Consider the following 27727-nt stretch of genomic DNA (forward strand, 5'->3'; position numbering starts at 1 on the left):
ATGATCCCAGCCAACCAACTCATCGCCCAAGTCCGCAGTAATCTCCCTCCCTCTGACCTCCAAGCCTTCTACGCTCAATGGGCCTCCACCTACAACACTCACATCGTCGCGCTCCAAAATTGCGTTGCCCCAACGCTCATCGCGCAAATCGCCTGCCAATATCCCCACTATTCCACCCTCCGCATTCTCGATGCCAGATGTGGCACCGGGCTCGTGGGGCTTGCGCTTGCAGAGAGCGGTGCTACGTACATTGATGGCCTTGATTTTTCGCCCGCCATGCTCGCTCAAGCTCGTCTAACGGGTTGTTACCGCAATCTGTTTGTAGGAGACTTGTTGCAGACCATTGAGATGCCGGATGGAACGTATGATCTGGTAACTTGTGCTGGGACGTTTACGTATGGACATGTTTGGTCCTGATCCTGCGTTAAGGGAATTTTCTCGGATACTCATTCCAAATGGTCTCATTATTGCTACTATTCTCGAGGAGGTGTGGGAATCAGGGGGGTATAAAGCTGAGATTGAGAAATTGGAGGCAGAAGGAATACTGGATGTTGTTAGTGTGGAGTTGAATGATTATCGAAAGGGATGTGATAAAGCGCATATGATTGTCTCGAAGAAGAAAGAGATCAATTGAAGGATGTTAAAAAGTAATGGTACATTGATTTGCGATTTATTTTTCTTGATATCGATATTTATTGTTTGGCATTACCTAGAAAGCAAGATCATCCTTGGTGTTATTCTCAGCAACCTTATCCTCACCACCATCTTGAACCTCTCCCATAACCATTCCTTGACTTTCCGGCAAGGGAACCTTATTCTTTCCTTTCCTATGTACTCTCTCATCCCTTGGATCAAATCCACCCTGTCCCCAGGTTGCCCATTCTGGAGTCTCGGCACCCACATAATCCTCTGGGCCAAACTTCTCTCCACTCTCCAAGCACTCGAAAAACTTCTTGTAGTCAATCCTCGTATGCCATTTACCCGCAATGTTGAATCTATTAGATGCAATCAAGATACAACAGCTGTGAGCATGTTCTGCTGCAATACCATATCCTAATCCTCTCCTCTTGAGGGATGCTGTAAGAGCTTCGACAAAAGCGCAGACCTCTTCATAGAATGGTACATTCTGCATCGTGAGTCCTGCACCAGCGGAAGACGATGTTCCGCAATATGTGACTCCTTTGACTTCCACGAAACAAGGCAATCCTTTTTCGACAAGATCGGCATAACCCTCCGCTTCATCTTCGATATTGAAACCTTTGACAAGCGTAAGACGGAATACGGTACGCTGTTCAAAGCGACGCTCGCGGAGGATTTCGAGACAGCGCTGGAAACGTTCCCAGAAATCTCGATGGAGGGGTCTGTCAATTTTACGCAGAGAATCCTTGTTTGAAGCATCGATACTAACGTAGAGTTGAGTGACGGGCTGAAGTGTGGCGAGTTGATCTGGATGTTGTGCATTGCAAACAAGGAAGGTGGAAATGTGTTCTTTGTGGAGCATACTCGTGAACTCGTTGATGTGAGGGTAGAAAATTGGTTCGCCGACTAAACTTAGAGCACAGTGGCGAATGCGCATTGCTTCCGCAAAACGTTCGGCTCGGACACCAGGAACACCTCTCATCATCTTGATTTTCTTGTAGTGTCCAGCCTTGACACCATCGAAGATCATTTCTGGTGGGTCTACCTTCCATCTCCAGGTGGTTCCAACGGGGTTGGTACCGTGTCTCCAGCAGAAGACACATTTGTTAGAACATGACAATGATGGTGTAGTCTCCATACATTGATGAGATGCGATGCCATAAAATGAATATTTATAACAAGAACCTCTGCCTCGCAAAGCCGATTTTGTCCATCTACAAATTTTGACTCCTGAATGCGACCCTACAATTGAGTAGCCTTGCTTTGTTAAAGCTGCATATGTAGGTGAAGTTGTTGGAACCATTTCCTTAGCGACAACTGGAGCTGTCTTGGCCTTCCCCTTCTTCAATCCGACTGTCGTGAAGTCTATCTCGAGTTCTTCCGGTTCTTCGCCAGTTGCATTGTCTATGGTTTCTGTATTATTCAGAACGCCTCCAATATCCTCTAAATCGTTCAGACTGTCGTCTTTCTTTTGCGTCTTGGCTTTTCTCGATGCAACATTTTGTTCATCAAAAAGGACTTCCCCATCATCGTCATCCTCAATATCCTCCACATCACTTTCTACCGCATCTCCACTTCCAACGACCCCTTCACCTAGACTTCCAGTCTTTGCAATATGCTCCAGCACGTCTACCACCCCTTCCTTCCATTCCGCCAACCTTTCATTTGCGTCCGTCTTTGCATCACCCATTCCTAGAGGGAACGCTCTCTTTCTTCCCGTCAGTTTCGCTAGCCATTTATCCACGTCCTTAGCCTGCGAACAGAATCCTTCTTCCTCCGTTGGCCAACCCTCTCTATCACCAAACCCAAACACTGAGTATCCTACCAAGGGCGACAATGGCGCCGTATCGATTCTAAAATCATTATGTGTTTCTTGTAGATGTTCCAGGAAATTGTCCAACACAGTATCGATATTATAACTGGGGATGAGTACTAAATAAAAGTAGCTAACTCCAGATTCGCCCTTTGGTGGGTTAATGAAGTAGTCATCGTAGTCAATATATGACAGGTCGAGTAGTTGAGATTCGAGAAATTGAATTTTTTGCCCAATTGCACGTCGAGAGAGATCGCCTCTAATGCTCTCCACAAAAGAATTTGCGGTCTTTTCTGTCGTGCCAGTCAATGATGAAAAGAAAACGAGTGGTTGAATCTTTTCGGGACCAGCTTGCAGGTTTTCCTCGGAAGATTTGCGTTTTTTAATGCCTCCGACTATTCTTCGTGGGGCTTTGACGCCATTGGCTTTCTTTTCGTCAATCACAGGTGGTGATATCTTTTCTTTCACCGCAGGTAGGATCGGTGATGAGGGCAAAGGCGATGCAGATAATTTCTCCCTCACTGTTCGCGGACGAAGGGTTATCCTGACGAGTATGAGGATCGTGGCCGTCGTAAGAATAATTGGAATGCGATAAAGATGCCATAATACGACGATATCTACATTGTAGAAGTATTAATATTTTTTCAATGCACATAAGAAAGCGAATCACTTACCATCGATCTCATAAGACCAAATCGGCCTCGAAATCCAGCTATCGTAAGGCATTTCTATATAATGGCGATATTGCGCGAGTGTATAATAAACTTCCAAAAATTTGGAGGGGAAGTTAAAATCGTGGGGCATGATGCGGCCGCTGCTATACTAGCGTTGCCCACGCCACCACTAGAAGAATGGGGATTCGCAATGCATCTTTTGTAAATGCTCACTGGGCACTCACCGGGAGCAGTGCTTTGAGTATCGAATAAGTTAAATCCACTCTTCAAAACTTTACGACGCATAAATGACATTGATTCAGGCTCGGGTTCAAGTTTTAACACATTCCATATTTTGAACTTCTTTTTGATTATTCGAACTTGAACTACTGGATCCTCGTTTCTTTTCTCCACCCCACAGAACCAACCCTCATTGACTTGAGCCGCAACCACGCGTAAGCAATTTTCAAGCCTCAAATATGCGCATGAAGGATAGGAATTGTCTTTAATAACATCGACGCGCAAGTAGTCTCGCACAAATCATCAAGAAAACCAATCGTGTAGATTATATCAATTTCATTGACGGATGACTGATACCATATGTATCTCATGTCCCTTACATTCAATCCTTGTGCCAAATATCCTCTGCTGAAGACAGCCGCCTGAGTGAAGATCTGTGTCTCATCTCATATACGAACATACCATGAACACCGAAATCGAATACCAGCCGTCATAAGAGAGCATAACACAAAAAATGTAAAGATCCGACCTCCCTCCCAATTCCAGACACCAAACAGCCATATTAGTACCTATCCCAGAACCACAAACCCAATTGTATCCGCCTTAGAAAATTAAAGCAAGTAGAACTCCCTTGTCCCTAATCCCATAGTCCATTCCGTTCCTTGATCCATGTCCATTAAGATTCATTTGTAGTCCAGCCATCAGTACGTTCGTCTAATCAATAGATAAAGGCCGAAGTAGTTTAGCCTATTGTATTGCCCATGCTACTACCCATAGCGTTCCCCATAGCATTACCCATAGCATTTGCTATAGCGTTTGCGCCTGGCTCTGCACCGGCGGGGGGATCCGACAACTCATCTCTTCTAATCATTACCCGCTCGTTACAGATATCGATGAATTGTTCAAACTTGTGGATTACTAAATCCTTTTGCCTCAACTGTTCCTTCAAATCTTCTACTTCTTGCTTCCAATCGGCCTTGATTTTCTCTACTTCTGCTTGGGCATTCGCTACCTCGGTTCGAAGCTCGGCGCGGAGCTTCTCTTCAAATGACATAGGGGGCTTTTTGTAGAACGTGGGAAGAGACTCCATGGCTGTGGGTTCAACACGAGTAGGGTCGCGTTTAATTGCGGCTCGGGCATTATAGATGTCACGAGGAAGGAAGCGAATAGTAGGATTGTCACGATGGAGAATTTCAAGGGTTTCTTTTACAGAAACACCTAAGAATAGTGTTAGCAATCCATTCATATATGTGAGCGGGCAGGACGTGATATACCGTTTTCCTCAAGAGCCTTTACAGCAGCAATTGCTTTAGGATCTAATTTTCTAGCTCCCGGGTGCTCGGTGGGACTTTCGCTTGGAGGATGATTGTGTGTTAAATGCTCTCCATCAATCCGACCTCGTAGAAGCCAAGAAGTTTTGTTTTCGAGACCAAAGACTCCAAATTCACAACCACATTTACGCGATTTGGTCTTACGTTGTCGCTGTTCACCGGGCACCTTCTCCTTATTGGTTCCGCCGCGATCACAAATCAAGAACACTTTCTTCAGACCTCTATTGTCGCGTTTAGATCTGCCAATGACGAACGCATAACCATGTGCCAAAGCGTGTGCTTGCGCAGCTGCAAAAAGGGCCTCGAAGGTTGGATAACTACCTCCTGGTGGGGCAGATAACATTTCACCAGGAGTCACTTCCGGAGCTTCGGTTTGATCATGTTCATCCGCCGGAGAAAGAAGAGAACCGTTAGGGTCCAATTGTTGATCAAGCGCAAGCTGAGGGTCAATCATAGACATATCCTGAGTGGAACTTACCGGTGAATCTTGCGGTCTCGTAGATCCGAGGTTTGAGTTGGCGGGGGAGGGGTTCATAGACGGGGGTCGTTGAACACCAAGACTTTGTCCTTGCATCGCGGGGGATTGTGATTGCCGTTGCTGTGTTGCAAAATCTCGAGTTTGATTCAAGACAGATGGGGGAGTTGGGTGAACGGCATGAGTGACGGTCATGGATTGATTTTGCGGGGTATGCTGAGGTGCCATGTGAATTGCTGCACCCATGGGAGGTGGACCATTTTGTCTCTGAGGCTGTCGCTGAGGAGTTTGACCATTCGCAGCATTACTCAAAATACCTTGAGCAATTTGTTGTTCTGCAGATACTCCATTGTTGCCATTTTGTCTCGGTGGAACTGGTTGCTTATTGGCATATGGAGTTGAGTATGGAGAATTGTGCTGTTGAATTGGTGGACCGCGAATACCAGTTGAAGGTGGTCTTGGGTAAGCAATGTTTTGTTGACCAAGATTTTGTTGAACTGGGAATATATGACGTTGTGTATTTGGTTGTTGATATGAATTCCTGGTAGGATCTTGAGGTGGTAAAGACATGATGGAAATTGATAAAGCTCGATGGCTCGTATCGCAAAGTGGTCAACAAAAAGTGGTGAATGTATCAATAGAGAAGAACTTTGGAGTGTGGACTCATCAGGAAATTTACTGACTTTAGACCAGTTGTCGATGATTGGATGGCTAAGCGAAAAACTGAAGATTGATGTAACAAATGTTGGAAATAACCCGAAAGCTAAGGCTTAAGGCGGCAAGTGCGGCAGAATCGACGAAAATGGCGTCAGTGTAATGGATGGTGGGGTTTTGTTAAGTACAGCTGAAGCATCAGTTCAGTATCTAGGTAGAAATATCGTGAAGACATTCCTAGTATGCAATATTCATGGATAGATAATTTAATCACGATAACAATTTTATGAGGATATACTACTAGAAAGGACTAGGTAGATTCATACATACAGTCAATTCTTTGAGCATATATACTTAATCAGGTAAATTGATTTTTACACCCAATGTTTTCTGAAGATATCTATTAAGAAGTTATGGCCAAGCAAGTTCAACCTGGTGGTAAGTACTCCACGAAATGATTGATTGTATAACAAGTCTGGACAAAGCAAGTTATTCCTTGATTCGTTCATGGAAGGAAACAATAGAACCCCTCGAAGATAATGATATCCTCACTATCATAGTCATGATCACAAGTAAGGAACGGGCATTCAAGTATATCATATCAAATTACAATAATAGGAATGTATATTCACGACGCTGGTACCCCCCTTCAAAGAAAATATCCTCAACTGCTTTTTTGCATTTTGGTATAATAAGTAGTCTAATGCAAGTCTACAAAAGTTGGATGAATTCCGGATTGGGCCACCAATGTATTATTCGTAGGCAATACCAATTAGAATGCTATTCCCAAAGGATGCCGTAGAACCTCACATACAGAAAACAGAATGTTCATTGCTTCTGTCCCAATCATTGTAACGCAATATCGCATATCAAAGTGTTTCGTCTTAAGTCGCTCCATCTGTATATCTAGAGGAAGTAATCGGGAGTACCTATCGCCATAGTTAGTCAAAGGTGCAACAGAGATTTGAATTTGTAGGGTACTTACGACGTGATACCATTGGTTCTCCAGCTCTTGGGCATGGATCAAATTGTAGGCTGCATTATATTAGAGACTGTGAGATCGAGGAGGATAAAGTTGCTACTTACAAAGTATATTTAAGGTGCTCATCAATCTCCATGATTGCTGCTTGGTTACCACATCTGTAGCAGTAATTGGGGGCTTTTTTATGGTTAGCATCAGACACCGCTGAAAGAGATAAAGATACCATACCTGAGAAGATCGTAACTACGTTTCTATCTTGAGACCAATTATATCCCTCCATGACCAATTGATGGGCCCTTGCGACTAAGGTCAATCCGTTATTATGGTTGAACGCCTCCGAAATGTCTTGTCCGAAAGTGTAACCTGCTCCTCTAGGGGATATTCCCCATCCGCATCTGTCATCTGGATCCGACCATAGCAAGTCGCACATAGGACCTTCATGTGGCACTTCTTGTATACGATCAAGAGCTCTGATGTTGTCCAACGTGTCAATGCTGGGGGAAAGACCTCCGTGGAGACAAAAGATTTGGTTGTCGATGAGGGCGGTGAGGGGAAGGTAGTCGAAGAGATCGGTAAAGTATTTCCAAACATTTGCATTTCCATATTTTCGGAGGCACTCGTCGTAAAATCCATAAACTTGAGTGATCTGGCGGGATTCGTGATTACCACGGAGGATGGTGATTCTTTGGGGGTATCTTATTTTTAGAGCGACTAAAAGAGTGACAGTTTCGACTGAGTAATAACCTCGATCAACATAATCACCTATGATAACGTGTCAGTAATTCAAGGAAATGACAGTAAGGGATAGGAGACATACCCATAAATAGATAATTGGTATCTGGGTTTGGTCCACCAATTCTGAAGAGCTCCATCAGATCATGGAATTGCCCATGAATATCTCCGCAGACAGTAACAGGGCATTTCTAGATCGTTGATCAGCTCTTTGAATTCCAACACGAAAAGGGCAAGCATACCACCGGCTGTACATTCGACTCGTCTTGCAATACTTCTCGTGCCTGGTAACGCGTTCTTGATTAGCTGGCTCATACTTTGCAGTCTGAGAATATGGCAAGATTCGCAAACAACAATACCTTATCGCAAAGCCTCTGAACGTCGACCTCGGCCAGTTGCTTGCACGCCATCAAGTTCTCAATCCACCCATCAAGAGTTGGTATTGAAGCAGGTTCTGCTACTGGAGATAATCCTGTGGGCTCAACCGTCCTGCCTACATCTGCCATATCTGTATCCATTGTGTTCATTCTATCGTATGATAAATTTGATGGTTTGTTGTTAATTTGGTTGTCGATATTGAATTGCTCGAGCTTGGTGACGACAAGCGCGCGGGTTGGTCGTCAAAAGAGCTATTTAAGTTTGTTGTTCTTTTCGGGAAGCGGTCCGCGCAACTTCAACTAGTATCTTATGTTGAGAATCGCAGAAGCAATTTTATCATAAGATTTCAGGGCGTTCGTCGTGCAGAAATGTTTGTGGAGGGGCTTTCAGGTTGTAGAAGCGGTGCGCAGATTATTTGAAAGGAACAGCTCCTCGCTTAATAAGCAGATTTCAAGATCGCAATGAAGAGGATTTGGCATTTATATTTGGAAGAGGCAAGAGAGCATGCGTCAATGCAGATGTCATATTTATTAGCTTTATTTTCTCAACTTTGTTTATCAATGAATTACGGAAGCAAGACTAATAAGTATTAGCAACAGCGAAAGGGATGTGAATATCTTATTAAATTCATAAATCCAATGACTAAATTGCTGTAGGAGTATAAATAGACACCTATGTAAATAGTATTTCTTGAACATTGTGTGAAGATATCTTTGGCCGAGTTTTAAAGTTGGTTTTGATATGTATACCAGTTTGCCCATTCGATACAGCATTACGCCAAGCCTAACCCTACGCCTCTGGGACCATTGACAATATCTATCGGGGTTGAACCAATGAGACTGCTGAAGTCCAAAGCAACTTCGGAGAGCATCTTTGCATGTTCTCTTGCCTGATCCATACAATCTGTCCATACTTGACCATTCTTCTCGGTGCTGCTAAGCTGTCGTGCAAGAATAACATTGAACGCATCAACCTGCTCTTTGGCCCATTTGACACATGCACTCATAAGAGGCTGTGGGAAGCAGGCTTGAAAGGTTGACACAGTATTCCGTATTATTGTGAAGTACACGAATGATACCTCCCAAATATATTGGTGAAGATTACCTTCGAATATACATTGTCTGTTATACAAATTAGTGAAGCCGATTAAATGAAAGTTATTGAAGCATACCTTGATCTCTTATGAATGATATCCCCCCGAGCTTCAAGATACGCTTCTCTTGCCCGATCCTCGAAGCCAAGACTTGTTAACCAGCTGATATTGCGTTTAACTTTTTTCGGTTCATTATGCGTGTCAACAAGTTCACGGGTGATTAGTTCTGCAAGTCTGGTGGCTCTTTCGTCCGCTTTAAAACTAATGAAATCCTGGGCGACGATATTGCTTTTAAGACCCTTGGCTAAAGAATTTAGCTTTGCAACTCGTTGGACTGCCATGTCAAAATGTTGCAGTGCGATTTCGATATCCAACTCATCAACCTGACTTTCCACCCACCGCAGATTTTGCTGCTTGCCATCAACTTCGATAAGCATATCTTTGATGTCCGAAAGAGTCTCAAGTAAATCTGTCTTCTTTAACAATCCCGGGTCACGAGAAGCAAAGTAGTTAATCGTTTCTTTGGCCTTGTTGCTCGTTTCCATTTCCGAACGGAGGCCTTTATGAAGCTCTTCTACTGCCTTTCGAAAGTTCATCATAAGAGAGGACTTTTCCGTATCACCTGGTTTTTCCGTTCGATAGGTAAAAGATTCCTGACCTACACCTCTAATCATGATCGCATCGGCCAACTTATTACGCACACTAGTCCCTTCACTCGTCCCTGCAAGGTCAACAATTTCAATGTCCAACAGTGGCCAGCATCTGTCTGCCACCAACTTTGATGGCGCTTGTCGTTGATCGGCGCCCTCGACTTTTCGCTTTTTCCTTGATGCAACTAGAAGATGATCATTCAACAGGACAATCTGCATGGCTCTTCGAGATTTCCAAGTAGCGTTATCAAGCTCTATCCAAAGCCCGGCATTTTGTACCACGTGACGACCAGGAGCCGCTGGTAGAAACTTTTGGGAGCCCTCAATGGTCTTCCATAAAGCCTAGCAAAATTAGTACTCCTACCAACTAATACTTGAAAAGCGTGGACCTACTTGAAGCTGCGAGTTCCACAGGGCTGTTCGGTCTGCCACAGAACTTCGCTTGTCCCTTTTGCTCAAAGTTGGTGGAAAGCCGTCAAAATCAGTCGACGAGGATGATGGACCTTGTGAAGAGGTAGTTCTTAGCGCAGTGGTATTGGTTTTGAGTTCCGCCATTAGATTTCGGAGTGCGCGCATCTCCCCTTTGAGCTTTTCTGCCTCCTTACTAATCTTGATGAACTGCGTTCGATTTTGATACACATTTTGCTGTAGATCCGTAGAAGTACGATTCTTCATCTTCCTCAGATTGGTTTGATAGTCCTCAATATCTTGTTCCGATGCATCACTTAGTAGTCCCGCCACGTACACATCTGGCCTCAAATTGGGATCGCGAAGAGCTCTCTGGTCTACTACCAAGCCAGGTCCTCTCGCCGGCGAGGGACCTCGTGAACGGTCATTTGCTGGGGCGTACTGAGCTGGTAAATTGGGAACAGATGGGAGAGGAGGAGCGGAAGGGTCGAAGTCAGAGGGAAGATTGTTAAATCGAGTAGAGTATCGCCGTTTCACTAGATCAGATGTCTATGACTTCTATTAGCCGCCATACCAAAAACAACCAGACCTTTCTAACAACAGAACTTAAGATAAAATTTGACATACCTTTCCGCCAGGCTGAGGACGTTGCGTGGGCGGGGCATTAAAGGACGGCTGCCCAGCACTTCGTGAAGCATCTCCTCCGGTTTGTGGAATTGGACCAGATATCTGTTTGGGAGCACTTATTGCTGGACGACCCTTCCTCTTAGTCCTTAGAGACACGCCTTTCCTCTCGTCCGACATGATAGTGTAGTTACGGCTTCAGAAAGAGCAAAAAAAGAGGGTTGAGTTGATGAGTATGAGGAAGTTATATATCGAAAGGGACGTGTTTTAAGGTTCAGGTTGGTCCATGGACATATATCCCAGAGTAGGAGTAACCGAAAGGAGCAAGCGCTCCCGCACACCTACGTTTGTCTGTACCTAATTTGATCAATTGGACTTGAAAATAAAAAAGTCAATTAAATAATGTTTCCAATTATCATGTAATAAAATATATGGAATAATTCAATTGAATTGTGAAGCCAATGTCTAGGTGGGAGGATTATGACGACGAACTACCTAGTAGCTACCCGTACTGAGTGCCAATCAATCAATCTGACAAGGACGCGACGATTGTCCTTTCAAAATATTTGGTGGGTGGATTTAGATTGGTCCGAGAGCCGCTGGACCTAAAATTCCCAAAATTTATCGATAGCTTTGGCCGTAAGAAACATTTCTGAGCTTTGGAGACTTGAGATCAACCCCATCAATACCGTAGACGACCACAGCTGATAAGCTACTTCGATTTTCTTTTTGAATCTTTCTTTAATATTACATAAATTTCTACGAAATGGTTCAGACTTCCACAATCGTCGCTGCCAGTGTTGGCACAGTTGCTACAGGATTGGTCGGTAGGTGATTTCCATTCTCGAATAGAATTTCCAAATTTGCTCACAATTCTCATCATAGCCTACGCAATTTATTTCGACCATAAGAGACGCACCGATCCAAACTTTCGCAAACAATTGAAGAAAGAATCGAAGCGACAAGCAAAAGCCGCGAAGGAGGAAGCGGAAGCTCACAACGAGAGACAAAAAGAAGTTATCAAGGCCGTGGTTGTAGAAGCCAAGGAAGATGGGTTCCCCGTAGACGTAGAGGAGAAAGAGGCATATTTCATGTCAGAAGTTGCTAGAGGAGAAGGCTTAAGCTCAGAGGGTGAGTGATCTTCACGAAGCAGGCCAGGTCTCGAATCTAACACACTCGATCACAGGTGGCGACCCCATAGAAGCAGCACTTTGTTTTTACAAGGCACTCAAAGTTTATCCTCAGCCCAATGATTTAATATCCATCTACGACAAGACAGTGCCAAAGGTAGCTTCTCACATTCCACTTTTATTAACCAAGAGACTGACAAAAGACTAGCCGGTCCTCGATATTCTTGCAGAAATGATTGCAGCGGATGCAGCTTTAGATGTTGGACCTTTTGGCGGCAGTGGTTCGGATAGTGGAATTCCTGGCGTTGGCCTTGATTGATTAGTTTGGTTGTTGTCTCAATATACATGTATTCTGAACCCCTCCACTCTTCCTTATCACCCAAACTTTTTACCGATCTCACGAACGGCGACTGGATAAATTCCGAAACCCCAGGGTGGACTGTATAAAAGTCCAATGTACATCAATTCGCATGCTTGGCGTCCGTAGGTTCTCGCATTACGCAACACATCTAATTTGTACATAGTATCCATACTGTCAATATGGGCCTGGTTGTTATTTGTAAGACTGCAAAAAGCCGTACGTAGGTATGTAATGCAAATCAGGTCAGCCAGATTCATTGTTATACTTATTAGCACCGTGCAGATCGCTTGTTTTACATTCCCCGCATTCAGTGCTCTGTAGTTTGACAAGTGTAAGATGATGAGCATGCTAATGTGATCTGTATTGAAATTTTGTGTTACTTTGGAAGACCTAGAGTGTCTCAAATATGAATGTGAATGTACAAATGTGTGCGGACGTCTAGATGTATTTGACTGCTTGGAAAGATCCGAGTATGAACTTGGGTGTGGATATTTATCAAAAAAAATTGGTTATTTGAATGAATGTGAATGCCTATAAGATTGCACTTCCACCATATGGCATTTAAGTCTCAATGTGTGCTCGATTTTACTATGGAAATGTGATATGAGTATTGTACTTTCTGTCTCCTATGTAGAAACAATACCTTGTTATTGCCATTTCGGAATCATAAGAAAGTCCACGAGGTATTTACTCCGCTATGATAAGAGGATATCGAAGACTGACTACCTCTAGCTACCTAGGTAGGTAATCGGTATCGGCAGTGAAATGTCTGTTCTATTCTAGAAGCGGGAGTTACATTAATAGGAGAGAAAGAGAGGGAAGTCAAGAATGATTGCATGACACTAGACACTAGCGAGCGGAATGATTAGAGCGACAGGGGTTTCAAATCGCGGTCGCGACAACAAAATCAATGTAATTAAATACAGCATCGATATTTGGGTTCTACCATCCTACCACCCACTTTCTCACCACAGAAATCAACAAATTCACCCCCTTACAATATATTGTAAATACCTTACTTTGCTAAGATCATTTTTTGACATAGATAAAATAAAATACACCGGTGATGAATACAACCCTATAAATTATCAACTCAACAGCCATGAGTCTGCTTGACTCCACCGCAAGTCCCTCCGGAAATGGAGCAAACGGGGTCGGAACGAGCACATTTCCTTCGTTAGAACCTAAGGTGCTTGTTGACTTTCTTGCATCCGTTCTTGAGATCACTCTAGGAGCAACACGAGATGACCTTGAGCATACTGGTAGTCTTCTTTCTGAAGCCCAATACTCTGATACAACTCAGCGATGTACCAGATTTGCATCGGAATCTCACCAAGCCGTAATATACGTACAGAAAGATGCAGTTCCACGAGAGGAAGGGGATTCTCCAGGTGATCCAAGTAAGAGCCCTATTCATTTGGTTCCGAAGAACGTTTGTTAACAGAGTGCAGGTCCTATTTTGTACAACTATAGTTTGTCTTCGGACATATCCTCGTCTTCTTCAACAACCGGATCTGTCGCTTTTATGAAAGGACCGCAACCTATAGACCCTTCAATACCCATATCTTCTCAAATACAACTTATTAATTTACCTGGCGCAGCATTGCCGAATGAATCCACAAATGGCCAGGTGGGAGCTTCTATTTTACATTCATTTGTGCATCTGGCGCTGGTGCCATACTTCGATGCGTATACAAAACAACAACATCTCGCGAGTGGGAACCGAGGTATATCAGAGCTTGACGCCAAGACCGGTGTTTCTGCCACCAAAAAGAAGTTAGCAGAGTTGGAGTTGGCCTTGCGACATCTTCAGGACAATGTTGATATTCCCGATTTGACACTTCAACTACACCCAATGGTGCAGCATGCACTTGATGAGGCAATCGCTCGCAAACGCAAGCCATCAGTGGACTTCATTCCGGAGAGATTGATGCACGACAGTGCTTTCCTCAACAACCTTCAGTCTCTAGTAAACGGATGGATCAAGTCAATACAAGCTATTACAAAGTTATCCCGGGATCCCACAAGCGGTACTGCATCACAGGAAATTCAGTTCTGGCTTGCAATGGAGTCCACACTTGAAAATATTGGTGCACAATTAGCCAGCGATGGAGTGATGCTTACTCTTGAGATATTAAGACACGCCAAACGTTTCCAGGCTACTCTCAGTTTCACATCCGATACTGGGCTGAAGGAGTCGACCGATAAAGTACAGAAGTACAACCAACTTATGCGAGATTTTCCTCTCGATGAATTGCTTTCAGCAACTTCGTTACAGAAGGTTGGTGATGCACTGGGTCTCATTTTTGGGCATTTGAACAAAAAATTGCGCATTTGTCCATACCCAGTTCGACGTGCTTTGCCACTAGTAGAAGCAATTTCTGCAGATCTTGATAATCGACTTCACTTTCTACTTCACGGTCGCTCCTTGATGCATTTGGAGTATCGAGATTTCAGAAAATTAATGTCTGTCGCCGATTCAATTTGGGCCATTTGGGATGACAATCTAAAGGAGTTCACCAATGTTGCCCGAGAAGTCACACGTCGAAGAAACGAGAAATTCATGCCCATAAAAATCATCGGAAAGCACGCAGAGCTGCAAGCACGTCTGAAATATGTGAGCACCTTCAGAGATAACCACGAACAACTACAGCGAACGATAATCAATGTTTTAGCACCCAAGGTTGGCGACGACGTTCCAGAGGGTGGAGCCAATGGAGTCGTTTTAGTTGAGGAAATGGGCGATGTGGATGCTGTTGAAGAAATCAAACAAGCTTGGGCTGCGTTGAGTAATATAGACATGCTCGATGTTTCTTCCGAAGGAACGCAATTGTGGATTCAAGCAGAGAGTACTTATAATGAACGAACATCGCGCGTCGAGAACTCAATTATTGCCCGATTGCGAGATCGATTAGCCACTGCCAAGACAGCAAGTGAGATGTTTAGAGTATTTTCGAAGTTCAATGCTCTATTTGTCCGACCAAAAATCCGTGGAGCTATCACAGAATATCAGACGCAGCTTATTGACAACGTGAAACACGATATATCCTCCCTACACGAGCGATTCAAGCAGCAATATGGCCATTCCGAAGCTCATGCAATGGCACAGCTTAGAGATCTGCCTCCTGTTTCGGGAGCGATCATTTGGGCTCGCCAAATTGAGAAACAACTCAATGGATATATGAAAAAAGTTGAAGACGTACTTGGGACTGAATGGGCGCTTCACGCCGAGGGACAGAAGCTTCTCAGTGATAGCAATCTTTTTCGCAATAAGTTGGATACTCGACCAATCTTTGAGGCATGGCTTCATGATGTGCAACGAAAGCATGTTACCATTTCTGGCAGGCTTTTTAACATAAATAAAATCCGTGCAGCAAACAATGCCTTGGAATTAGCCGTCAACTTCGACCATCAAGTGATCGCGCTCTTTAAAGAGACGCGAAATTTACAATGGTTGAATTACCCTGTTCCTCATCAGATCAACAACATATCGAAGGATGCAAAGCGTGTATATCCCTACGCTGTGAGTCTCATGGAAACTGTTCGGACATTCACACAAACCAGTCGTCAAATAGCCGAAATGGCCGATGTTCAAATACTTCTAAGTGGGTACCAGCACGAAGTCCAGGCCTTGATTGCCCGTGGAGTTTCTCTGAAATGGGAGTCGTTTGTGCACTCATATGATATTCACATCAAGCCCACGTATACAAAGGGTTCAATTGAACCTGCCATTGCCAATCGAACCGAGAGCAAACATGTGCAGTTTGTTCGCGAAATCGCTGCCTCAGTTGCCTTATTACAAAGCAAGACAGAAACGCTTGCTTCTATCAATGCAACGATTCAGAAAACATTGGCAGAGTTAGATAAGTGCCCTTACGAAATAATTGCATTCCAGGCCCGGTTGGAAACGATTCAGATGGCTGTTGATCAATTGAACCTTGAGAACTATGTCAACTTGCCTTATTGGGTCAGAGAAATGAATGAGCGTATCAAGGTCACTCTCCTAAGACGTCTACAACAAGCAATCGAAGTGTGGATTGATACCTTTGAAAATGAAAGATCTGACGGCGTCAACGACGACAGCCGCAGAAAGCACTTCAGTATCTTGACTGAGTCTCCACCTGAGAACAAGCCATCCATGAAACGACTGGTACACGAGATCTCCATGCGCAACCAAGTCATCTACTTGGATCCACCTTTAGAGTATGCCAGAGCTAGCTGGTTTTCTCAACTACATGAGTGGCTTGGGGTCGTATGCCATCTTCGTAAGGTCAAGGCTTCTCGGTATGTCATGACCTTGGGAACGACTAATGATCCGGAAGAGCTATTCACGGAACTCCCGCGAGATTGTGCAGATGAACTTCTGAGAGCCTACAAATGCGTCGAAGCAAAATTGCATGAAGTCAGCCTCTACGTTGACAAATGGCTACAGTTCCAATCACTATGGGATCTTCAATCTGATCTCGTGTATGAAACCTTGGGTGAAAAACTCTCAAAGTGGCTCCAGCTTTTGCAAGAGATCAGGAAAACTCGCTCCACTTTCGACACAACTGAAGTGAGTCGATCATTTGGGCATCTTACCATTGACTATGATCAGGTCCAGACAAAGGTCAATGCCAAATATGATCAGTGGCAACACGAGATCTTGATCAAATTTGGAAGTCGCCTTGGAAACCGTGTTCGTGAAGTCTATGCTGAGATTGAAAAAGCACGACGTGATCTCGAAGTACAATCCCTAGAAGCATCTTCTACGGCACAAGCTGTGCAATTTATCACCATTGTACAGACCTGCAAGCGGAGGGTAAAGGCTTGGGGCCCAGAGGTAGAAACTTTCAGGCAAGGACAAACCACACTTGTTAGACAAAGATATCAATTTCCCATGGACTGGCTAGGAGTGGAGCAAATCGATTCTGAATGGACTGCTCTCAATGAAATCCTAGCTCGTAAGGCCAAAATCGTGGAAGATCAGACCGACGCGTTACGTGCCAAGATTACTGCAGAGGACAGGGTGGTTGGAGAGAAAATTGCAGAGATTACTGCCCAATGGAACGAAGAAAAGCCTGTATCTGGTACCATTGCTCCAGATGTCGCATCTGCAACTCTCACTTCATTCGAGAGTCGCATCACGAAATTGCATGAAGAGTCGGAAATGGTTGCTCGCGCTAAAGAGGCTTTAGATCTTCCGGCAACTGCAGATACAGCACTTGTGGCTATTCTTGAAGAAGTCCAGGACTTCAAGTCTGTATGGGCTGCTTTGTCGACCATATGGAAAAGCCTTAATGATCTCCGCGATATGTTGTGGACAAGCGTTCAGCCTCGAAAACTAAGATCCGCGATTGATGGCCTCATTAAGATGACCAAGGAAATGCCAAGTCGAATGAGACAATATGCCGCATTTGAGCATATTCAAAACGTTCTTAGACAATTTCTAAAAGTTAATCCTGTGGTCACAGATTTAAAATCTGAGGCTGTCAGAGACCGCCACTGGAACAAAATCTTCAAAAATTTGAAACCCGGGAAGCGCTATTCGCCAATTTCAATGACTCTAGGAGAGGTTTGGGATCTAAATCTCGTCTCCACCGAGAAGATAATAAGAGATATTATCGCACAGGCCCAAGGCGAAATGGCTTTGGAAGAGTTCTTGAGGCAGGTTCGCGAAGATTGGTCCAATTACTCACTAGATCTTGTGAATTATCAGAACAAGTGTCGTCTTATTCGTGGTTGGGATGACTTGTTTGCGAAATGCAGTGAAAATCTGAACTCCTTACAAGCAATGAAGCATTCTCCTTATTACAAGGAATTCGAGGAAGAAGCTGCGTCATGGGAAGATAAGCTTAATCGCGTACATGTACTTTTCGATGTATGGATTGACGTCCAGCGCCAATGGGTTTACCTTGAAGGAGTTTTCACCGGAAATGCAGATATCAAACATCTTCTGCCAATTGAGTCTTCAAGATTTCAGAACATCAATTCTGAATTCTTCGCAGTAATGAAAAAGGTCTACAAGCAACCGTTTGTATTGGATGTACTCAACATATCTGGTGTTCAAAAATCATTAGAACGTCTTGCAGAGCTTTTGAACAAGATCCAAAAGGCTCTTGGCGAGTACCTTGAAAGAGAGCGTGTGTCATTTCCAAGATTTTACTTCGTTGGTGACGAAGATTTGCTTGAAATCATCGGTAACAGCAACGATACATTACGGATTGCTAAGCACTTCAAGAAGATGTTTGCCGGCTTATCTGGTCTACTCATGGATGAAGAGCAAGTGATTTCAGGATTCACCTCAAAAGAGGGCGAGGAGGTCAGACTCAAGAAGGAGATATCCTTGATCAAGACTCCAAAGATCAACGACTGGTTGACTCTGCTTGAAAACAGTATGAAGTCAACGCTCGCTGAATTGCTTGCAGAGGCTGTTGAACAGTACGAGGCCATTTTCACTGCGGATGATGTAGACCAAGAAGCCCTAAACCAATACATTTCTGCATTCCCTAGTCAAATCGTTGTCTTGGGTACGCAAGCTGTTTGGACCTCTTGTGTTGAAAAAGCGCTTGAGAACGAAGGCGCCGATTTGCAAAAGTTATTCGACCAGGAGGTCAAAGTACTTCGCCTTCTTGCATCCACCGTTCTAGGTGATCTTGACCCAATTCAGAGAAAACGATGCGAGCACCTCATCACTGAGTGCGTCCACCAACGAGATGTCATTGAAAAGCTACGTAACCTCAATGCAAGTACGCCTAATCATTATATGTGGCTTCTGCAAATGAGGTATGTCTACAAGCCAGAAGGCGATTTCCTGCAACGCCTTTACATTAAAATGGCCAACGCGAAGCTCAATTACGGGTTCGAGTATTTGGGTGTAGCAGAACGTCTTGTCAGAACACCATTGACGGATCGATGTTTCCTGACACTCACGCAAGCTCTTTGTCAGCGCCTAGGTGGCTCGCCTTACGGTCCAGCAGGTACAGGAAAGACCGAGTCCGTGAAAGCTCTAGGTGTTCAGCTAGGTCGTTTCACTCTGGTATTCTGTTGTGATGACACTTTCGACTTTCAGGCTATGGGGCGTATTTTCTTGGGACTCTGTCAAGTTGGTGCTTGGGGTTGTTTTGACGAGTTCAATCGACTTGAGGAGCGTATATTATCTGCGGTTTCTCAACAAGTTCAGAACATCCAGCTCGGTCTGAAACAAGGTGCAGAGGATGAGAAGGCACAAATTGAATTGGTTGGCAGACAACTGCACGTGAACGCCAATACCGGACTATTCATTACAATGAATCCAGGTTATGCCGGCCGATCAAACTTGCCAGACAATTTGAAGAAATTATTCAGAAGTGTTGCTATGTCCAAGCCTGACAAAGAGCTTATCGCGGAAGTCATGTTATACTCGCAAGGATTCAATCAAGCGAAACAGCTTTCTAAGCAGACTGTACCATTTTTCGATAGCTGTGCTGCGCGACTTTCCAAACAAGCTCATTATGACTTTGGATTGCGTGCCTTGAAGAGTGTGCTTGTCAGCTCTGGTGGGCTCAAACGTGCTCGTCTAACAAATTCCGACGGTAACCTCGGGCCTGAGGAGGAGGTAGAACCACAAATCATTGTACAGAGTCTTCGAGAGACAATTGCCCCTAAATTGATCAAGAGCGACGTGGAAATCATGAGAGCCATCGAAGCAGAGTCATTCCCCGGCGTTGAATACGTTCCCGCTAGCTTAGACGACCTTCAGAATGCTATCAAGAGCCTTGCTAAAGAGAAGCATTTGGTGGTGAATGATACCTGGATGACTAAGATTCTTCAGCTCTATCAAATTCAAGGCATCCATCATGGTGTGATGATGGTCGGAAATTCTGGGTCTGGAAAGTCAGTGGCTTGGAAGGTCCTCTTACAAGCTTTGCAGCAAGTTGAAGGAGTCGAGGGAGTGTGCCATATCATAGACTCAAAAGTCATGTCGAAGGAAGCTCTCTACGGTAATCTCGATTCAACTACTCGTGAATGGACCGATGGTCTATTCACAAGCATCCTCCGCAAGATCGTAGATAATTTGCGTGGTGAGGAGTCAAAGAGACACTGGATCGTTTTTGATGGTGATGTAGACCCTGAATGGGTTGAGAATTTGAACAGTGTTTTGGATGATAACAAACTGCTCACCCTACCTAATGGTGAACGTCTCAATCTTCCCGGAAACGTCAGGATTATGTTCGAAGTTGAAACTTTGAAGTACGCTACTCTGGCAACCGTAAGTAGATGTGGTATGGTCTGGTTTAGCGAGGACACTGTTACTCCTAATATGATGGTTACCAATTACCTAGAAAAACTGAGGTCGGAGGCGTTCGAGGATCTGGATGAAGATGCTGTTGCAACAGGACAAAGTGCCGCCCAAGCGCTGGAGATTCAGTCTCACGTGGCGGACCTTCTTCAAACATTCCTCACAACAGAAGATTTCATCATTAATGCTTTGGAACGCGCCGAAGGATTCAACCACATCATGGATTACACTGTATCTCGCGTTCTCAACACTCTTTTCTCTCTTTTGAACAAGGCCGTACGAGACATTATCGAGTATAATTCTCAACATGTCGACTTTCCACTTGACCCAGATCAAATCGAATCATTCATCGCCAAAAAGCTTCTTCTCGCACTTGTTTGGTCGTTAACTGGTGATTGCCCATTAGGAGATCGTAAGAGCTTTGGAGATTGCCTCGCCGGGTTGGCTACGTTTGGAAATCCAATATTGGCCGACAACTCTTCTCTCATCGATTTTGATGTGACTCTACCCCAAGCTGAATGGTCTTCATGGCAAAATCAAGTACCCACTATCGAGGTCAATACGCACTCGATCACGCAAACTGATGTGGTTATTCCTACTCTTGATACAGTGCGTCACGAGGATGTGTTATACTCCTGGCTAGCAGAACACAAGCCCCTACTTTTGTGCGGTCCTCCTGGTTCCGGAAAAACCATGACTCTTTTCAGCGCTCTACGTAAACTTCCTAATATGGAGGTCGTTGGACTCAATTTCTCTAGTGCAACTACTCCGGATTTGTTAATCAAGACGTTTGAGCAATACTGTGAGTACAAGAAAACTGTGAATGGAGTTATGCTTTCACCTACTCAAATTGGACGCTGGCTTGTGCTTTTCTGCGACGAAATCAATTTGCCCGCACCAGATAAGTATGGCACGCAGAGAGCTATCTCTTTCTTGCGTCAGCTTGTGGAGCAGAACGGATTTTGGCGCACGTCAGATAAGACCTGGGTCACACTTGATCGCATTCAGTTTGTGGGTGCTTGTAATCCTCCAACAGATGCTGGTAGAACACCCATGGGAGATCGTTTCTTGCGACACGCACCACTCATCATGGTTGATTATCCAGGAGAATTGTCTCTCCAACAGATTTACGGCACTTTCAATAACGCTGTTCTCAAGATTATTCCCGCATTGAGAGGCTACTCTGAAGCATTGACAAAAGCTATGGTCCGATTTTACACCGAGTCACAGCAACGCTTTACTCCTAAAATTCAACCCCATTATGTGTACAGTCCTCGTGAGCTTACTCGTTGGGTTCGCGGCATTTACGAAGCTATACGACCACTTGAGACACTTAGTATCGAAGGTCTAGTCAGAATCTGGGCCCATGAAGCTCTGAGATTGTTTCAAGACCGTCTCGTGGCTGAAGACGAACGTAAATGGACCGACGATGCTGTCCATCGCATTGCAACTGACTTTTTCCCTACTATCGATGAAGATAAAGCTCTTGGAGGGCCAATTCTGTTCTCCAACTGGCTTTCGAAGAACTACGTCCCAGTCGACAGAGAGCAATTGAGAGAGTTTGTTAAGGCGCGTTTGAAGACATTCTGTGAAGAAGAGGTTGACGTCCCACTAATTTTGTTCAACGATGTTCTGGAGCACGTACTTCGTATTGATCGTGTTTTCAGACAACCGCAAGGTCACTTGATTCTTATAGGAGTCAGTGGAAGTGGTAAGACAACGCTGTCTCGATTTGTTGCTTGGATGAATGGTCTCAGAGTCTTCCAAATCAAGGTTCATGGTAAATATTCCGCTGAAGACTTCGATGACGATCTACGTGATGTACTACGTCGATGTGGCTGTAAGGGAGAAAAGATATGTTTCATTATGGACGAATCAAATGTCCTCGACTCCGGTTTCTTGGAAAGAATGAACACTCTGCTAGCCAATGCTGAAGTTCCAGGTCTTTTCGAAGGCGACGAATTCGCATCGTTGATGACAGCCTGCAAAGAAGGTGCCCAGCGTCAAGGACTCCTATTGGATTCCCAAGAAGAGCTTTACAAATGGTTCACCGGACAAATTGTGAAGAATCTGCACGTTGTCTTCACCATGAACCCTCCTGAAGATGGCTTATCTTCTAAGGCTGCAACTAGTCCTGCTCTCTTCAATCGTTGTGTACTGAATTGGTTTGGAGATTGGTCTGATCAAGCACTGTTCCAAGTAGGCACAGAACTGACTCAATCTGTTGATCTTGATCGACCAAACTTCACAGCACCAGACAGCATTCCAGTTGCATATCGAGACCTTAGCTTGCCAGCAAATCATAGAGAGACGATTATCAATTCAATGGTGTACATTCATTACTCACTACACCGATTCAATGTCAAATTATTTAAGCAGCAAGGCAAAGTAACATTCCTCACACCTAGACACTTCTTAGACTTCGTGGCTCAATACGTCAAACTGTACACGGAGAAACGAGATGATCTCGAGGAGCAGCAAAGACATCTTAATGTCGGTTTGGAAAAGCTCAGAGATACTGTCGATAAAGTGCGCGATCTTAGAGTTAGCTTGGCAGACAAGAAAGGTCAATTGGAACGCAAAGATGCAGAAGCCAATGAGAAATTGCAGCGCATGGTAGCGGACCAAAGAGAGGCTGAGCAACGTAAAACGACTTCACTCGAAATTCAAGCTGCTCTAGAGATACAGGAAAAGGAAGTCGCTGAACGTCGTGAGGTTGTACTCAACGATTTGGCCAACGCCGAGCCTGCTGTTATCGAAGCTCAAAAGAGTGTTAGCAACATCAAGCGACAACATCTAACTGAGGTTCGTTCCATGGGTAACCCACCTCAGGGTGTCAAACTTGCTCTGGACTCAGTCTGCACTCTCCTTGGCCATAAGATCGAGAGTTGGAAGACAGTACAGGGTATTATCAGAAAAGATGACTTCATTGCCAGCATTGTCAACTATGACAACGAGAGGCAGATGACAAAGAATCTGCGTGTAAAGATGCGCAACGAGTTTCTTTCAAACGATGATTTCACATACGAAAAAGTTAACCGTGCCAGTAAAGCTTGTGGACCGCTTGTTCAATGGGTTCAGGCTCAAGTCAACTACTCTGAAATTCTTGATCGTGTAGGACCACTGAGAGAAGAGGTTGGGTTGCTCGAGGAACAAGCTCTACAAACTAAAGCTGAGGCCCAAGCCATTGAGAACACTATCAACACATTGGAACAAAGTATTGCAACTTACAAGACAGAATATGCAGCTCTGATCAGTGAAACACAGGCTATCAAGTCTGAGATGTCAAAGGTTCAATTCAAGGTTGATCGCAGTGTTCGATTGCTTGACAGTCTTTCTTCTGAACGAATACGCTGGGAAGAGGGAAGCAAATCGTTCGAGACACAAATCAGCACACTTGTGGGTGACGTCCTTGTTGCCGCCGCTTTTCTTGCATACAGTGGTCTCTATGATCAGCAATACCGAAAGAACATGATGGAAGACTGGTTACATCAACTCCATTTGTCTGGAGTCAATTACAAACAACATAACCCAGTCACTGAATATCTCTCAAGCGCCGATGAGCGACTTGGATGGCAACAAGACACTCTACCAGTGGATGACCTTTGTACTGAAAACGCTATCATATTGAAACGCTTCAATAGATATCCATTGATTATTGATCCTTCTGGTCGCGCTACAGAGTTCTTACAGAAGCAGAGCAAGGACAGAAAGCTTACCGTCACTAGTTTCTTGGATGACTCTTTCACTAAACAATTAGAAAGCTCCCTCCGTTTTGGAAATCCTATTCTTATCCAAGATGCTGAATACCTGGACCCAATTCTTAACCACGTTCTCAACAAAGAATATCAGAAGACTGGTGGGCGTGTCCTCATCCAGCTTGGAAAGCAAGAAATCGATTTCTCGCCCGCATTCAAGATTTACCTTTCCACTAGAGATCCATCTGCAACATTCGCACCGGATATTTGCAGTCGCACGACATTTGTCAATTTCACAGTCACACAGAGTAGTTTGCAAACACAGTCGCTCAATGACGTCCTCAAATCTGAACGACCTGATGTGGACGAGAGACGCTCTAATCTTATCAAGTTACAAGGCGAATTCAAGGTTCATCTTAGGCAGCTCGAGAAGCGCTTGCTGCAAGCCTTGAACGAATCACGTGGCAATATTCTTGATGATGACAACGTTATTGAAACTCTTGAGACCTTGAAGAAGGAAGCTGCAGAAATCTCTGTGAAGATGGGTAACACTGAAGGTGTAATGGCTGAGGTTGATGAGATTACACTGCAGTACAATATAATCGCACGCTCTTGCAGTGCCATTTTCGCCGTTCTTGAACAATTACACTACCTCAACCACTTCTATCAATTTTCTCTACAGTACTTCCTCGACATTTTCCACTCTGTGCTAAAGGGTAATAAGCGACTAGAATCAGAGACGAACCATGATAGACGTCGCGATATTATCGTGGAAGACTTGTTTGTCACCGCCTATCAGCGTACATCCCTGGGACTACTCCAGAAAGACAAGATTACCTTAGCAATGCTTCTCGCCCAAGCAGCTCCATACAAGATGGACAAGAGTCTTATTGACGTCATTCTAGATGAGACTGTGGTTGGCACTGATTTGTCAACAGATGGTGACATGAAGGATGAAGTCATGGGCAATGCAATTAAACTTCCTGCTTTCAAGGGCAAACTTGAGGGTGTGTCTTCTGAAGCTTGGGATCGTTTCTTATCCGAGGAACTGGCAGAAAACTTCGCTCCTCAAGTCTGGGATGATAATTTGGAAAAGAGAGATCAAGAGCTTATATCCTTATTGCTCATCAAGCTTTTCCGGCTTGATCGATTTGTTCCTGCCGCTGAGCGATTCGTTACTGCAGTATTTGGCAATGGCCTCCTTGACATCACTGAGGACCTTAAGCAGATTGTCGAACAAGTCTCTGCAAGCCGTCCAATTGCACTTTGCTCAAGCCCTGGGTTTGATGCTAGTTACAAAGTTGAGAACCTCGTGGAGCAATCACGAGCCGCGTGTACCAACATTGCTATGGGTTCTAATGAAGGGTTAGCAACCGCTGATAAGGCTATCAGTAATGCAGCTGCCAATGGATCATGGGTCCTTGTCAAGAACGTTCACTTGGCACCAACCTGGCTGCAGAGTCTGGAGAAACGAATGGATTCACTCAAACCCCATGCAAACTTTAGGTTGTTCTTATCAATGGAATCCAGTCCTAAGATTCCTGTCAATTTGTTGCGGGCATCCAGAGTATTGATGTACGAGCAACCAGCGGGTGTCAGAGCCAATATGAAGGATTCTATGGCTTCGCTTTCTACCAGAGGTACAAAGACTCCTGTAGAGAGGACGAGATTGTATCTTCTCTTGTCTTTCTTGCACGCTGTCGTTCAAGAGCGTTTGAGATATGCTCCTAGTCTTGGATGGAAAGGGTTCTGGGAGTTCAACGATAGTGATGTAAGTCTACCATACCCAATTTCCTTTAACTCTGCTAACTTCTTATAGTATGAATGTTCTGCGTATATCATCGATACCTGGGTGGAAACAGTAGCTGCAGGACGATCTAATGTGGCCCCACAAAACCTCCCTTGGGATATGCTTCGCACACTTATCGTGGAGACATACGGTGGTAAAATTGACGACGAAGGAGATTTCGCACGTCTCACACAACTTGTCCACTCTTTCATGACTCCAGCCGCCTATGACATCGGTCATAAATTGGTCCAAGGTGTTGCAGGTGATGAATCCGAGACTGGAAACCTAGTCGTACCAAGCGGAACTACAATGAAAGATTTCACAGAATGGGTTAAGAAATTACCCGAGCGTGAACCTCCTACTTATTTGGGTCTGCCGGCTAATGCGGAGAAATTGTTGTTGGTAGGACAGGGTCGTAGCATGATTCAGAACCTGGGTAAAATTACTGAGATGTTGGATGAGGGTGAACAGATCATGGCGGAAGCCGCTTGATAGATATCAGGGCTAATGTGATAGATGAGAGAATGGAGGATGTTAGATTTCATTTGTCAAAGGATGGTTAATAAGAAGATACATGAAGGGCTCTGTGAATAAATTTTCCTTTGTAAATTGTAGAGTTATCTTCCAACATCAGGCATGCCAAGAATTAATGAAATATACGGCAAAGCATGTCGCAACCAGCTGCTATTGTATCAACCCTTTCTTTTTAATCAAGTTGTTGTTGGGATCATCTTAGTGGTAACAATGAAGTCTGTGACACGTGCGTTAAGCTACTGTGCATATATCACTTCCACTTTGTAGTTAGATTTTACCTTAGTACAATTAATCTACATAGTCAATAATACATGCATTCCACTGGCCTGCTCCTTCATTGTGAACAATAGGTTTAATTTATTGTGTTGTATTGTTTATATGCATTCTAATTTCAGAGCTACAAGGGCTGATGCAACACTAGCAACTCAGAAAAGTGCTATGTCTAGGTGTGTACTCCTCTCGTAAATAATCCTTTTATGATCACTTACTTTTGGAGAAAAAGTAATAAACTCGATTTTTTGAGAATATACCGGCTTGTTGAAATTAATCCTGAAATAACATTAGAAATTTGACACCTTTTTTTTCCTCTGAAAAACTTACCTACGTGCAACGATTTAATTTTCCCCTGACAAAACACGTGCTAACAGGAGCAAGGCAAGACCTAGGAAGAAGGCAAGACCTGCCGATAAAATGTACATACTTTGAATATGTCTCTTGAGCTTTTGGATTTGATTATCTCGAGCCTGGACTTGGCGTCCAACACCCTCCTCTCTGAGCAGCAACAGGCTCGCATTACACTCATTTAGTTGATTGTTTAGTTCCTCGTTATGGGAAACTTTATGAATGAGCTTTTCTTCGAGTGTAGCAACTTTTGCGTGAGTTGTTATGAGTATTTGATCAGCTTGAGATATTTCTTGTCGAGCTTGAGCGAGTTCTTGACGATGGTCTGCACGTGCTTGAGATATTTCTTGTCGATGCTCTGCAGTGAGTTCCTGACGTGCTTGAGATATTTCTTGTCGAGCTTGAGCGAGTTCTTGACGATGGTCTGCACGTGCTTGAGATATTTCTTGTCGAGCTTGAGCGAGTTCTTGACGATGGTCTGCACGTGCTTGAGCTATTTCTTGTCGATGCTCTGCAGTGAGTTCCCTAACGTTGACCATATCGTCGCTATCAGATTGATATTCCGAATTCGGATTATAGATCTCTAAAATTGGATTCGAATTTGATGACTTGGAAGTGTTAGTAAGCATGATGTCGTATTAAGTTAATGAAATACAAGGTAA

General features: G+C 44.2%; 8 protein-coding genes across 8 annotated transcripts; 3 read left to right on the forward strand and 5 right to left on the reverse strand.

Annotated features, from left to right (window-relative positions):
- Positions 1–634, forward strand: EAE97_004981 (uncharacterized protein; the record flags this gene model as incomplete). The annotated part of the gene is made up of 2 exons (XM_038875493.1): positions 1–362; positions 430–634. 2 exons carry the CDS (start codon positions 1–3, stop codon positions 632–634), a joined length of 567 nt encoding a protein of 188 aa, XP_038733850.1.
- A 13-nt stretch (positions 635–647) lies between these two features.
- On the reverse strand, positions 648–3411 carry EAE97_004982 (uncharacterized protein; the record flags this gene model as incomplete). Its single annotated transcript, XM_038875494.1, has 3 exons — positions 648–3069; positions 3127–3180; positions 3351–3411. The coding sequence occupies 3 exons, from the start codon at positions 3409–3411 to the stop codon at positions 710–712; spliced, it is 2475 nt and encodes an 824-aa protein (XP_038733851.1). The 3' UTR covers positions 648–709.
- A 676-nt stretch (positions 3412–4087) lies between these two features.
- EAE97_004983 (uncharacterized protein) lies at positions 4088–5721 on the reverse strand (the record flags this gene model as incomplete). The annotated part of the gene is made up of 2 exons (XM_038875495.1): positions 4088–4563; positions 4620–5721. The coding sequence occupies 2 exons, from the start codon at positions 5719–5721 to the stop codon at positions 4088–4090; spliced, it is 1578 nt and encodes a 525-aa protein (XP_038733852.1).
- Positions 5722–6303: 582 nt separating this feature from the next.
- On the reverse strand, positions 6304–8367 carry EAE97_004984 (uncharacterized protein). Its single transcript, XM_038875496.1, has 6 exons — positions 7879–8367; positions 7762–7803; positions 7605–7710; positions 6892–7549; positions 6791–6840; positions 6304–6734 (listed from the first exon to the last, which is right to left on the reverse strand). Exons 1-6 carry the CDS (start codon positions 8044–8046, stop codon positions 6712–6714), a joined length of 1047 nt encoding a protein of 348 aa, XP_038733853.1. The 5' UTR covers positions 8047–8367; the 3' UTR covers positions 6304–6711.
- A 302-nt stretch (positions 8368–8669) lies between these two features.
- EAE97_004985 (uncharacterized protein) lies at positions 8670–10852 on the reverse strand (the record flags this gene model as incomplete). The annotated part of the gene is made up of 4 exons (XM_038875497.1): positions 8670–9018; positions 9069–9982; positions 10034–10597; positions 10676–10852. The coding sequence occupies 4 exons, from the start codon at positions 10850–10852 to the stop codon at positions 8670–8672; spliced, it is 2004 nt and encodes a 667-aa protein (XP_038733854.1).
- A 402-nt stretch (positions 10853–11254) lies between these two features.
- Positions 11255–12442, forward strand: EAE97_004986 (uncharacterized protein). Its single transcript, XM_038875498.1, has 4 exons — positions 11255–11499; positions 11558–11803; positions 11859–11959; positions 12011–12442. The coding sequence occupies exons 1-4, from the start codon at positions 11439–11441 to the stop codon at positions 12119–12121; spliced, it is 519 nt and encodes a 172-aa protein (XP_038733855.1). The 5' UTR covers positions 11255–11438; the 3' UTR covers positions 12122–12442.
- Positions 12443–13123: 681 nt separating this feature from the next.
- On the forward strand, positions 13124–26769 carry EAE97_004987 (uncharacterized protein). The gene is made up of 3 exons (XM_038875499.1): positions 13124–13563; positions 13615–25892; positions 25941–26769. The coding sequence occupies exons 1-3, from the start codon at positions 13266–13268 to the stop codon at positions 26400–26402; spliced, it is 13038 nt and encodes a 4345-aa protein (XP_038733856.1). The 5' UTR covers positions 13124–13265; the 3' UTR covers positions 26403–26769.
- A 289-nt stretch (positions 26770–27058) lies between these two features.
- On the reverse strand, positions 27059–27694 carry EAE97_004988 (uncharacterized protein; the record flags this gene model as incomplete). Its single annotated transcript, XM_038875500.1, has 1 exon — positions 27059–27694. One exon carries the CDS (start codon positions 27692–27694, stop codon positions 27059–27061), a length of 636 nt encoding a protein of 211 aa, XP_038733857.1.
- Between the last annotated feature and the right edge of the window lie 33 nt (positions 27695–27727).

The sequence above is a fragment of the Botrytis byssoidea genome, assembly GCF_014898295.1.
Source record: "Botrytis byssoidea strain MUCL 94 chromosome Unknown BBYS_008, whole genome shotgun sequence".
NCBI classification, from domain to species: Eukaryota; Fungi; Ascomycota; class Leotiomycetes; order Helotiales; family Sclerotiniaceae; genus Botrytis; species Botrytis byssoidea.